General features: G+C 43.1%; 1 protein-coding gene across 5 annotated transcripts in view; it reads left to right on the top strand.

The window, feature by feature from the left end:
- PPP3CA (protein phosphatase 3 catalytic subunit alpha) overlaps nt 1–14,146 on the top strand; it is a 186,103-nt gene that overhangs the window by 74,902 nt on the left and 97,055 nt on the right. For all 5 annotated transcript variants that reach the window (XM_079990249.1, XM_079990248.1, XM_079990250.1 and 2 more), the window contains exon 2: nt 11,012–11,212. In XM_079990249.1, coding sequence (XP_079846375.1) covers nt 11,012–11,212 — 201 coding nt within the window. The remainder of the gene's footprint in view (nt 1–11,011; nt 11,213–14,146) is intronic.

Raw genomic sequence — 14,146 nt, 5'->3', positions numbered from 1 at the left:
GAGCAATACATTTGGCACCAGCTTGGCTGCGGGAGTTGACAGAAGGAAGACACAAGCTGCCATCCAACGGTATTAGGGACTCCATTCTGGATTTGTTTAGGGTTTACAGTGGTACCTCAGGTTACAGACGCTTCAGGTTACAGACTCCGCTAATCCAGAAATAGTACCCCAGGTTAAGAACTTTACCTCAGGATAAGAACAGAAATCGTACTCTGGTGGCGCGACGGCAGTGGGAGGCCCCATTAGCTAACGTGGTACCTCAGGTTAAGAACAGTTTCAAGTTAAGAACAGACCTCCAGAATGAATTAAGTTCTTAACCCGAGGTACCACTGTTCTCCTTAGCCTTTTCTTCTTCTGAAGATGCCCCACAAGGCAGCAGGTATGGATTTTTCCTCTGGGTTCACCTTTCTCACAAATGAGTATAGCTACAAAGTTTAGGATCAGAGTGCTTCTTCTCCTAGATGGGCTACCTTCCCAGATTGACGAGCCCCATCTGCCCCTCATTTCCCTCTACAACATTTGCAGTGACCTCATTCTTTACCACTGGACCCACTATTGGTCTCATTCTCTCAATCCACCAGAGCCTCTCATCTCATGCAGGAGAAGATTGAAAGCAGTATGTCCCTGAATATCAGTTGCTGGGAATCATAAATGGGGAGAGTGCCGTTGTGCTCAGGTCCTGCTTGCAGGCTTCCCATCTATCTATGGTTGACTAGATGATGTTGCACTAGATGGGCTATTGGCTTTATGCAGTTCTTCTATTCAGTACTTGTATATTCACCTAAACCTTAACAGAACAGTGGCATTTTCCATTACAGCATGGTACTTTTGGGGAGGGATCTGTTGTTCAGTGTTTCCAGTGATGCTTTCTGCTGAATTAATTGTTCCTATAATGGCTTTTCAATGGAGTGTAGTTGTTCTTTGTTCAATATCTAATAAAAGCAAAATCTGTCAACACACTGCTTGGAAGCTTATGGAACAAACTTGGGTGGGACACTAAGTTCAAAAGCAAATTCCACTGATGGAGGTCAGGAAGTTGTAATCAGCTTTTCCAGATGTAATCCTGCATGTGCTAGTCTACACTTAAAGGGATTTTGGTTGAGCCTGGCTGTTTCCCTGGGTTTTTAAAAATGTTATTAATAACCGTAGTCAAAACAATTGATATGAAAAACAGGAGATAATGTGTGTATGTAAGGCTACGTAATCTACATTCGCTTGGCTCCAGTGGTGTCCTAGCACGAGCAGAAAGACATTTCTGTGCACTAAAGCGGGTCCCTGATTTCAGCTTCTGTTCCACACTGAAGAACATTCAGGTGGGTCCCCTGACTCTGTGAATCAGCACTGGGGGAATCACAGGAGACTGCAGGGAATTTTACATTTCCTAAGCAGGATTTTGTTTGCTCTTCTTTGGACCCAAGCTATCATTTCTTTATGCACATGTGCATGTAAACTCATATATACACACACACACACACACGCACACACACTTTTATATCAATTTATTTACACTTGGTGTAAGAAGAAAGCATGCATTAAAATAACCACCAGAGCTTTAGGTACAGGCCTTAGTAAAGAACTGAGTGACTAGATCAGTCTTTGGCAGGCCAATCTGGTGCGTTCCAGATGTTGTTGATCTACAACTCCCACTACCTCTGGCCACCGGCTGTGCTTTCAGGGGCTGATTAATGTTGCAGTACAAAGCACTAGTAGGCTACCTGTTTGGGGAAGGCCACACTTTTTATTAATACCAATTGCAGCTTGCGGAAGGTCTTGTTCCATAATTTATTAGCGTAACCGTCCCCCGCCCCCTTTAATAATTCTTATACTCACTTTGTTGGTCTGGATGAGACGCTTGCACTTCAAGGAACTTTAGTCTTGTGTATGGCAGGAATATAGGAGAGTGCCTTAATACTGAGTTAGACCACTGGCCTATCTACTTTAATCCTGTTCACATGGACTAGCAAGGTTTAAGATCGGGAGCCTTTCCCAGCTACATCCAGAGATGCTGGGGACTTGGGTTCAGTCCTTTTGCAACAAGTATGTCAGCCAAGTATGGTGGTCAGAAGGATCTTCAGAGTCAAGTGTGTGCTTGTTGTGTTGGCCATAATTTTATTTCCATTCCTTAGAACAGTATGCACATTCCTGTGCATGTTACCTGCCTATCTACAACTGTGCAGGTGGGTTTTTCCCCTTCGGCCTGAGCATGGTGCTAGAAAACCAATGGAAAACTTCCACAAGCTTTGGGTTCCATTGGTCTTGTTTTTGAAACTTCATGTCAAATAAAGATTTTGCTTATTCATTAGTTTAATTGTATAGTATCATCAGACTGCATGGTGCATTTCAGTGTAGCCACAAGAAGACAGGTATTCCATCTATGCATCTTTGGGCAATTCTCTAGTGTAGCACTTTGTTTGGCAGACTTCTCTACTATAAGTGGGCTGTGACTATGCCGTTTCTTAGCAACCATGGACTGTAATGACTCACTTTCTACATACTGTATGTCACCTGTAACAAGCAACTCTGCAAAATAAGTCTAAAATAGCTGTTACTTCACAGCAATTGTTCTCTGCAAATATGCCTTCATCTTTCTCTTTTGAGCAGGTGAAAAAAATCATGTTTTAATTATGCCTAGTTGGCAGCAGGTACGGCATTTTTATATTTTAAAAAACCCACTGCTTTGCCTTCTGTACACTGCTTTTCTCCATGTGCATCTCAAAAGAATTAGTCTGGAAAATAAGACAATTGGCTACTTCAGTAGTATTATATTTTGAACTAAATGCCCAAGACATTTATAGACATGAGATTATTATTATGATTATTATTATTTGTTAAGGGTATAAAATTTCAAAAGGTTATAAAATGCCAAATGGTTTAGTAGACATCATTTTAGAACGGAGAATTTTGGGGGGAATTGTGCTATCAGTTAGGATTCCTGGTTTTCATGCAGGTGGCCCAGGTTCAGTCTCTTGTATGGGAAAAATTTGCTTTTTATCATCCTAGTGGTGCAGCAGTGAAACTGCTAGCACATTTTCAAAGCTAAGCAGGGTCCAGTATAGTTTCAGATGGGATGAGGGACCGAATGCTGTGGTTCCTACATTGCAGGGTATTGGACTAGATGACCCTCGGGGTGCCTTCCAGCTCTACAATTCTTTGATTCTAAGAATAAAGCTGTAATCCTAATCCTGGTTACCTAGGAATAAGCCCCATTGGATTCAGTAGGACATGAGTAGACATAATCAGAATTGCCAAGCTCTTGGCTGCATTAACACTGAGAAATATAAACATCTTTAAACATTTGCCTGCATTGTCTGCTGGAGATGAACCAAGATGTAACTAGAATAGCTCTTTAAATCTTCTCAGGTGCTCCAGGGGTCCTGTGGGGCAGGAAAAAAACAAAACAAAATTATGCGTTCCTCTGGTAGTCCTGTCCTGTTCAGCTTGAGTCATTGAGCTGGTGCAGACCACTGTAGCATGTGATTCTCTGTCCTCCTACAAAAAGTTCTTAACCAAACCAAAGCCTTTTTCAAGTCTTCTGACTTGAGGCAGGGAGTGGGATGCTCCTACTGCACATGTGTTTGTTTGCACATCTACAGCATGCACATGTGCATGCACTTCTCCGTTGAAGGCATGCAAATGGTGGAGTAGAGTCTGGTGCCTTCACACATCCTGGGAACACCAGTTTATGTGATGGAGAAGCTGGGACTCTTGAAAAGGACTCAAGGTTAATGCTAACAAGGGGTCCCAACCCAGGTTCAAATCCTGGTTAGTAGCAAGCCCTGATTAAGGAAGCAGAAGCATTCTGCTTCTACCTAAGCTTATTATGTCTGGGGGAAGCAGAACAACCATTGTCCTTTTGAAAATAGCCACTACCTAATAGCCACGGTAAGGGACGCGAGTGGCACTGTGGGTTAAACCACAGAGCCTAAGACTTGCCGATCAGAAGGTCGGCGGTTCGAAACCACACGACGGGGTGAGCTCCCGTTGCTCGGTCCCTTCTCCTGCCAACCTAGCAGTTCGAAAGCACGTCAAAGTGCAAGTAGTTAAATAGGTACCGCTCTGGCAGGAAGGTAAATGGTGTTTCCGTGCGCTGCTCTGGTTCGCCAGAAGCGGCTTAGTCATGCTGGCCACATGACCCGGAAGCTGTACAGCGGCTCCCTTGGCCAATAAAGTGAGGTGAGCGCCACAACCCCAGAGTCGGTCACGACTGGACCTAATGGTCAGGGGTCCCTTTACCTTTTTAATAGCCACGGTACGTATTTGCTGCTTTCAGGAAAAAGTGAGCAAGCATTGCAAAGCTTGATTGGCTAGTTCTTTTTAGGTTACAAATGGCCAACAGGCCAGTAAAAAATGTTTGTTGTGTTGCTCACTTTGCTTGAAAGACTTGCTGTGTTTCTCTTTTAGCAAACATGCACAGAAGGAAGTATTTGTTCAGCTTCATTTCTGCTGACTTTATTAAACTGCTGTTGGGGCACTCATGGCTCAAGAGATGACGTATGGACAGGCACCCCGAGTCACAAATACTAATATGCTTTGTTGAATCTGTACAACCTGCTCATGGGAGGCTGGCTTCTTTGGCATGAACAAACTTAATTAAGCTTAAACAATCTGAAGAAGAAAAAAATGACACTTGCCTTTCACTCTCTTCTGGACATCCAACTAATCTCAGCTGTTATTGCAAATTCTGTTTGTTGTCTTTGGCTAGCTACTGGGAAATTCAAGTGAGGAGCACATGGTGGCACTTGGTTGTGTTTCTTACAAGAAGGATGAGGTGAAAAAATGTCTCTGTTTTCAACTTGTTGCAATATTAACTGGGGAACCAGAAGCCCAAGGGGCAGAATCTACAGAGTTAAAAGGCAATCCCCAGGAGTTCCTCTTTGTTCTGATCCCTAAGGGGGGTGCCACATGCAGGTTGAGTAGAAATGATTAGACCTTTTCTCTAGTTCAGGTGCTGTGCAATAGTGAAATAATATTTAAACAGCCCAATGAGCTGTTTTTCTTTTTTTACCCTAGGGCTGCTGCATATTTACAAAAAGAAGTCAAAAGTAATTTTTGTAATATGGAATACTAAAACTTCCCCTAACTGGGATTTTCTTCACTGCAGAGGCTTTCAGAAGGTGGTTTGCTGTTCCACACGAGAGCCAGTGTGGTGTACTGGTTAAGAGCAGTAGTCTCATAATCTGGGGAACCAGGTTCACGTCTCCGCTCCTCCACATGCAGCTGCTGGGTGACCATGGGCTAGTCACACTTCTTTGAAGTCTCTCAGCCCCACTCACCTCACAGAGTGTTCGTTGTGGGGGAGGAAGGGAAAGGAGATTGTTAGCTGCTTTGAGACTCCTTCTGGTAGTGATAAAGCGGGATATCAAATCCAAACTCTTCTTCTTCTTATAAAAGTTAGGAACATAGGAAGCCATCTGATGCTGAGTCAGACCTTCACCCAGATAGATTAGTACTGCCCGCATTATCTGTCAGTGGTTCTCTAGGATTTCAGACAGAATTCTCTCCCAACCCCACAAGGAGATGCCAGAGGTTGAATCTGGGACCTTCTGCAAGCAAAGCAGTTGTTCTGCCACTGAGGGGTATGCATTTACCCATAAGTCAAACACTGCTAAGAACCACTTCACATGTCAGCTTGGTTCATTTTCCTGCTCCTCCATTCAGTGTTCTGATAAATGGCCATTTTACAGTAGCTTTACTCATTAAGCATTTTTTAAAATTCGTGTTTGCAAGTTCTCTAAAATAATCAGCGTAGCAAAACCTTGATGGCTCTGTTATCAGTTACAGCTGTCATGAGTGATCTCTTTATTTTAATATTTGCCAAGGATTATCAGATAGTGTTTTTTTTTATTATTTCATTGCCATTTGGACCCCCCTTTTCTTCTTTTTCTTTTTTGCTTTATACCCACATGCCTTCTAGCTAAGGATAACATCTCGTTCTTCTGATAAAATGAAAGCTTATGCTGCAATACATTGTTAGTCTTCAAAGTGTCCCGGGATTCTTTGTTGTGTTTTCTGAAGCAAGCTAGCAGGCTTGCTCTGCAGGAAGTTGTGTTCTCCATATTTTTCCCGTTTTGAGAATTTCCACCTGGAAGAATAGTTATTCCAGGTGACTAAACTCTGCATAGTGAAGGAATTAATACTGCCCTCTCTTGGTACTGGCATGAATTGCATTTTAATGCCATTTGGTTTTATTATTTTAATGAGCTTTTTTGCTAATGCAATGTGTGGTGCGTCATGCATATGTACTTATTCTATTAGCAACCAGGTTAATAGGAAGCAAGTGTTCAGCCACTCATGGCTTTGCCTTTTAAAACAACAACCACCACCTTTGTGGTAATAAATTTGTTAATCATTTGCATCTGGAAAATATTTTTAATTGGCTAGCCTCATATGTTAGCAGTTTGTTTAGTGCTTTCTGTTTTGGAGCAACACTACTGTACTATGTTTTCAAACTCAGTTTTCTTTTTTAAAAAACCAACAACAATCGTGCAGCAGCGGTGCGGCGGCAGTGGGAGGCCCCATTAGCTAAAGTGCTTCAGGTTAAGAACAGTTTCAGGTTAAGAACGGACCTCCAGAACGAATTAAGTTCTTAACCCGAGGTACCACTGTACAATGTTGTCTGGGTACCCCCATTGACACCATATAACACCTGTGTAGAAGGAGCTGCACTGGTTGCCAGTATGTTACTGGGCACATTTCAGTGCCCTGCTTCTAGCAATTAAAGCCCTGAAGAAACAACTTGGGACCAGAATATCTCAGGTGCTGCCTTTCCCACTGGATCCTGCCTGACAGCTGCACTCCTCAGATGGGGCTGTGCTGAGAGTACAATAGGTGTGCTTAGCCTGTACTAGAAACCAAGCTTTTAGAATTGCAACTCCAGCCTTCTGGAATAAATGAGCTGCCAAAATCAGACAGGCACCTAACATGATGATGTTTACATTTTTGTTTAGGAAGCTTTAACCCTATCAACTGCGGAAGATCAATTTTATATCGGGTGAAATTGTTTCACTGTTTTTCAGAATTTGTATGGATGGTTTTATTCTTTTTAGAGCCCGTGTTTCATGTTTTATTCCATTTTTTTCTGTTTTCATCACTTTGACGGCTTTATGCCAGGAAGCGGCCTATAAATTTGCACAATAGTAACAATTATTATAATAAACATGTTAAAATGTATATGGCATAATGTCACAAACAAAATAATATTGTGGTTATTCCATTTGAAGCCTGCGGTTTTTCCTCTCCAGACATATGATTAAATGATAATGAAGCATAATTACTGGTCTGCTCTAAAAAAAAATTTTAAAATGGTGACAACTATAAATAACCTTCGACTTCCGAAAACAAAACAACAATTCTGACTGAAATAGTGGGATGAGAGGTTGTAGTCTTCCTGTTTTATAAATCAATGCCAAGGCAGCTTACAAATAAAAATATAAATAGAAGTAGCTGTTGGAGTTGGAGTTGATAGGGTACCTTGCAGAAGTTTTAGTTCCTTTACTTGTAGTTTCCCTGCATATTGTAAATTGGTCGACAGTTGCAGAAAGCTTTGAACAGATGTCAGATGTCCATCCCTGCTAAAATGATTCCTTCTTTGCATTTAATCTCACTAGAAGCATCAATCAAATATGCCAGCCAGCTCAGTCTTATCCCTCCAATCCTTGAGGATGGCATTAGCTAAACAGTGGGGTGAGCCCACCCTTTCTCCCCCGTTTTGTTGTTGTGTTATGTTGTAGCGTGTGTGGTCCAGCACTCCTCCTGTACATGCTGATTCCCATCCCAGGTCCAATATCCTGTGATTATCACTAAACAGAGTGATAGCCAAGACTAAGGCAGAACCAGCCATTATAAACAACAGTGAAGAAGGAGGAGGAAAGACCAGTGATGACTGGAAAAGGTAGAAAGGAGCTGAGAATCAGGCCTCATCTGCACTATACATTTAAAGCAGCAGCATACCTCTTTAAACAGTCATGCCCCCGCCGAAGAATCCTGGGAACTGTAGATTGTTAAGGTTGCTGACAGTTGTGGAGACCCTGTTCGTATCCCAGAGCTCCAATTCCCAGAGTAATTTAACTGTCAAGTCCCTCTTCACCTAGAACTTGGGGAATCGTAGCTCTGTGAGGGCTCCTAACAACTCTCAGCACGCATAACAAACTGCAGTTCACAGGATTCTTTGTGGGAAGCCACAGCTGATACAATGCTGCTTTAAATGTAGAGTGCAGATGAGGCCCGAGTCTCAGTGTGGATGGGGCCTCTATGTGCCTCATGTAGAATCATGCTGCTTTATGCGTAGTCATTCGTAGAATTTAATATTCAGCATGGTTGTTCGTACTTGAGTCGTCAGGTCAGGCCGTGTATCTGCATTGGACCATGTATGTGTACATACATGTATGTAGGAAAAGAATTGAACTTGTGTGTAGCATAAGCTTAACTGGAAGTCAGGTTGTCTTGTTATAATGTTAGGAAGTGAAAGGAGAAAACAACACTACATGCGGTGTGTGCCAATAATTGTGGTGTGTTCCCCTCTGCTGGCACCGCAGAGGGTGTTTAATTAAGAACCTTATTCCCATAGCTATGCTGAGAACATCAGCAGTGATGCTGACACAGGCAGCACTAAACAAAAATATTAACTGTTTCTGCAGCATGTTGCTGCCTGGTGATTCTTGGTCAGTGATTGTTGGGGGGGGGGGACAACCAGTGCTGAATTCTGAAGCAAGTCCGAATGCGGGCAGCTCAGCCACCTCCTTCTCAGCTTGATGGAGGAGAAGTAAAAACTCACTTCTGTCCTGTTAAGTCAGGTGGTCTGCCTTCCTTTCCTGTTCCACTGCTCACCAAGGAGGCAGTTTGGTGTCATGGTCTGATCCATAGCATGGTGAGATGATTGTGTTCGGAGGAGGGGTTTAGATTTGTTTGACGCTGGGGAAATATTTTAGGGCAAGCTAGACCTATGCAGAAAGGGGTTGGCTTCACTTGAACAGGGATGAACCAGACCTTTTGGCACTTAAAATAAAAGTAAGATGGCAGAGCAGCTTTGAAACTGATTGTGGGCAGGAAAGCTGACAGGAGCTTAAAATGGATGAAAATTTGGATTGCGTAGAACTAGGCATTGTGAGTGTGGGGAGCAAGATAGCAATTCAGAGAGGCTCAAAGGCTACATGTCGAAACACAAGTAAAGAGTGAGACTGCGTACAGGTTTTTCTACAGTAATGCTGGAAGCCTCCGAGCCAAGATGGGTGAAGTGGAGTGCTTGGTCTTTGAGGGCATAGCAGTTACAGATACAGCGAGCAAAACAGAAACCTGGTGGCATAGAAAGAACCAGTAGGATATGGTTATAGAAAGGACAGAGAAGGATGTACTGGAGGTAATATTCCTCTGTAAGTCAGAGAGGGCATTGAGTGCAGCGAGCTAGAAATCCCAAAAAGGCAGGCACACTAAATTATGTACAGTAAAGATGATGCACCTCTGCATAAGCTCAGTACAAACAAATCAGCACAAATGCTCAATAAACAGGAGCCAACAATTTCAAGGAGTTTCTGGCTCCCTCCTTGCATTCTTTACACCCATATGGGATGAGGGAAAGTGCCACCTGAAATGGTTCTTTAAGATGCAGAAACTTCAAGTGCTGTTGCCACATAGCTCTGGAAATTACAAATATATATTTAGGGATGCACTCCACTTGGTGAGGCTGGCCTATACGTATTGTAGATAGACTAGTTCTGAATCCTCCCCAGAGCTTTTCATTCACTTTTCTTTAATCTGACCCAACCACAGCAGCGGCAGCTTGGATGAGTATAATTACCCTGCAGCTGGCAAGGCAGGCAGCCTCTAATGCCACTCCAATTTAGCTGCTTGGGAAAGGGGGTTAAGCTGGGATAATGCTACATCTTGATCCTTGAAACTGAGAGCATCACCTCTCTTGCTTTTCCGCTGGGAGCAAGAAAGTGAAAGCAGCAGTATCACATGAGTTCTGCAAAGCCTATCACTGCTGTGTGACAATGGGAGGCTTTGCACTAAGCCCTTGATGGGAGAACATCTTTAATGTTGGAGTCAGTGCCCAGAACATCCGAATTGTCATTCTCATAGAATTATAGCATTGGTAGGGCCCAGGTCTGCTCAGTGTAGGATCTACAGTGCAGGATGCAAACACAGCATTCCTGAGAGATGGTTGTCCATCCAGCCTCTATGTAAATACATTCAGAGAGGGTGCACCACCCACCACCTCCTAAGACAGTAGACCTTACTGCTTAGGGAGCTTCTCCTAGTATTAAAGCAAAATCTGTTTCCCTGTTATTTCCATCCAGGGGCTCCAGCCCAGCATGATAGCCCTTATTAGCTCTCATGCCTCCCATCAGTTTTCTCTTCCCCTTGCAGGTCTATAATTGTTTATATAGTTTACAAGTCTTCTCAAGAGCGATGTGTTTGCACTTACTAATGTTTTGCTAGCGTTGCCTTACGTCCTGTAGGGTCTGTGACTTACCACCTTGGTTGCATTTTGTGTGGTTGCAGAAATAATCTTTGGTAGAGCCAAGCATTGCCAGGGGAAAGAAGAAAGTCCATAGTAGCCAAAGTTACCTATCTTGAACTTGAGTAGTTTTTGATTAAGGTTTTGAACCTTCGCAAAGGATGCACCTTCTGTCTTAGCTGATCCTTTGCTAAGATGCATGAGCTAGCCATCGTTGTCTTTTCAGGGTGAGAGCAGGGTGGGATGAGAGCAGCCAGCCAGAGTGGCTGGGGCAACCCAGTCAAGTGGGAGGGGTATAAGTAACAAAATATTATTCTTAAGGGATTTAGTTAGGATTTTAAACTAAAGTTAAATTGCTAGGGATTACAAAGTACACATAAGTGCTCCAGAAGCCTACTGACTACAAGAGGAAACAGTCTTATTGCCTAACAGTCTAATAAATACAGAAAGTTTATGAAAACCAAATTGGTTACCAGTAGTTAAAAAAAACTTTGTTTTTATTGGGACTAATGGGTTTGCTTGGTGTATTGAATCCATCTGTCTTTGTTCTTGCAGCTGTCCCATTTCCTCCAAGCCATCGGCTCACAGCAAAGGAAGTGTTTGACAATGATGGAAAGCCCCGTGTGGATATCCTAAAGGCACACCTTATGAAGGAAGGAAGGCTGGAAGAGAGTGTTGCTTTGAGAATAATAACAGAGGGTGCTTCAATTCTCCGCCAGGAAAAAAACTTGCTGGATATAGATGCCCCAGTTACTGGTAGGTACAAATAACAGTGGCAAAGTAACAGGAATTCTGATGCAATGTGATCATAAAACATTTATTGTACATAACACAAAGGACATTAAAAAGGATTCTGATCCCTGTTGTATTGGAATAGGGGTAGTTCAGTCCATTGTATATTTCTATTCTTTATGTTAGTCTAGCCTTGAGTGGGACAGAAAGACATTTGCTCTCTAGGTAGGAAAGTGCACAGGAATTGTTTCATTAGGGCCCTATGCCAAGTCACAGAACTGCTCTTCTATGGGGCAACATAACCAGTTTCTTCAAAGGTGCTCCTTAGTTATTTTAGTTAATTAAATTTAGATATCACTTCACAAACCCCAAATGAGCTCCAGAGCAAGTTACAAGACAATAAAATACAGAAATGCAATATAAATAGAGCATCTGTTTGTACAAAACAGGTACAGCTATACTAAAAGTTTTCATCCAAAGATTCACTTAAGAATGTAAAACAAAAAACTTGTCCATGAAGGAGGGCAGTGTTGTGACTTGAAATGCATTCCTCTGCAACTTTGATATCTTCCCTCTCCACTGCTTCCTGTACTATCACATGTCCTCACTTCCTCTGGCCTGCACCATCTGTAACCTAGTGTGCCGATCACAACCCACCATCCATGTAGAGTGGAATATTAAAACTTTTCTATGTGCTCTTTTGTGGGACTCGGGCGGCGCTGTGGGTTAAACCACAGAGCCTAGGACTTGCCGATCAGAAGGTTGGCGGTTCAAATCCCCACGACGGGGTGAGCTCCCGTTGCTTGGTCCCTGCTCCTGCCAACCTAGCAGTTCGAAAGCACATTAAAGTGCAAGTACTGTAGATAAATAGGTACCACTCCAGCAGGAAGGTAAACGGTGTTTCCGTGTGCTGCTCTGGTTCTCCAGAAGCGGCTTAGTCATGCTGGCCACATGACCTGGAAGCTGTATGCCGGCTCCCTCGGCCAATAAAATAAGATGAGCACTGCAACCCCAGAGTCGTCCGTGACTGGACCTAATGGTCAGGGGTCCCTTTGCCTTTACCTATGCGCTCTTTTACTGGGACTGCAGAAATGGTGCGGAAGGGATTATTGAACACCTGGTAAACTGAAATACATGATGGTGGGGTCATTGTTCGTTGTGGTGAAAATTGTGTTCATCTTGCTGGGCAACAAGGTGTTCTGCATGACTTTTGAGAACCAAATGATTGGTGTGTGTGTGTGTGTGTGTGTGTGTGTGTGTCTTGAGTGCATGTGGCTGCGTGTATATATGTATAAGTAAACATCTTCTTGATGGTTTATGTGGACAAAGGTCACCTGTATCTGCCAAATAAGGATGTCCACTAAGCAAATGATATTATTTTCATCAAGTCATCAATGCACACAATGTTTTACAAAGTAAACAGAAGCTGCAAAGGTTGGTCCTTGCCCCAGCAAGTTTTCCATTCACAACTGAACCTGTGCATAGTAATGCCATTCCCCAAATCCAGCAGGCCAGCACACACACTTAAACATCAATCCAAACAGCTGCTGTCACTGAAGATGTATGGAGCCATGAGTGCATCCCAGCTTGGTAGCTCAAAGAGGCAGCAGCACCAGAAAGGGCGGGGGGGGGGCAGGCAGGTGGTGGTGGGTGGGAGGCAGATCAGGCTGGGGCCAGCTTGAGAGAGTGGCCTTCCACTCATCCACCCATTCTGTGGGCAGAAGAAGAGGTCTGTGCTGATGGAGTGACCCAGAGGTGGCTGGCTGCCTGAGCCCACAAAACCATGCACAGTCTAGCTTAAAAGGAGGAGAGGGAGGAGGCATTTGGGTTGCAGCTTTGGTGATTTGTTTCCATGGAAAAAGGAAAATGATGATTGTCATGAAAGAAGACATTTAATAACAAAAAAAGAGAAAAATGTTAAAAGAAATAACAAATGAGGGAAAAGGAAGAAACAATCACAACAAAACGTTGCCAAGGGAATTAATGAATTGTGCTTGGTTAAAGAACCCGATTTTGCCCTAGGCAGAGAAAACTTTCCCACCCAGTCATTAATTTGCATGAAACGATTTGTGCCTTGATCTTTCTATCTTAATTGTCTTCTTCTTTTGGTTGTGTATCTGAATGGAAATGCATTTGCTTTGTCCACTGCATGCCTTTCAGAGAGCACAGTTCAGCAGATAGTTCTTCTGCAGAAACCCTGTTGAAATGAAGCAGTTTTGTAAAAGTTGCAGAGTGTAGCTCCCATTCATTCCAGTGGGATTTATGGGGTGAATTTCCTGGTGGGTGGTGCCCTTTTAGTTTTTAAATCATGGCTCTGGAGTCTATATTTTCCTGTAGACAGATAATTTCTGAGGCTGTAATGAGATATGCATAAAACAATGAAGAAGAGGAGGAGGGGGAAATCCTCAGTAATTCCTAAATAAATAATCTACCCTTACCTAGGATGGCTATATTGACCCTTCATATGTAGCATACTTCCTTTGAACACCAGCTGATGGAAGAAACCATGGGAAAGGATGTTGCCTTCAAACCCTGCCTCTCGACTTCCCATAGGCATCTGGTGGGTCACTGTAGGAATCAGCATACCCAGCTAGATGGGTCATTAGTCTCCATCAGTGCTCTTCTTATGCTCTTCACAGTTGATTCCTTTGTTTTCCTTTTAAAAGTGACTGATACCCTGCTAAAAGTGGCAGTAAAACCTGTTGTATGTTAGGAACTTCTACTGATTCAGTTGCAGGGCTGTTCTGTTGTGCCTCTCAGTTTCATGCTCCAACCTAACTGCTTACCTGTGTATAGTCAGCGTTTAGGATTGTGCTGATATTGCTTCTCCCCATTGTCCATAGAGTGGGTTGGGATGGTCCATAAGAAAGCAATGTTATCCAGTATCCTCTTAGCCATCTCTGTCCATTTCCCCACTGCCAATGCTCCTGTATTACAGTTTTGTAGATCTGCTGTGGA

This window comes from Podarcis cretensis (genome assembly GCF_951804945.1).
Source record: "Podarcis cretensis genome assembly, chromosome: 9".
Classification (NCBI taxonomy): Eukaryota; Metazoa; Chordata; class Lepidosauria; order Squamata; family Lacertidae; genus Podarcis; species Podarcis cretensis.
This window is presented reverse-complemented; position numbering and strand designations above follow the sequence as displayed.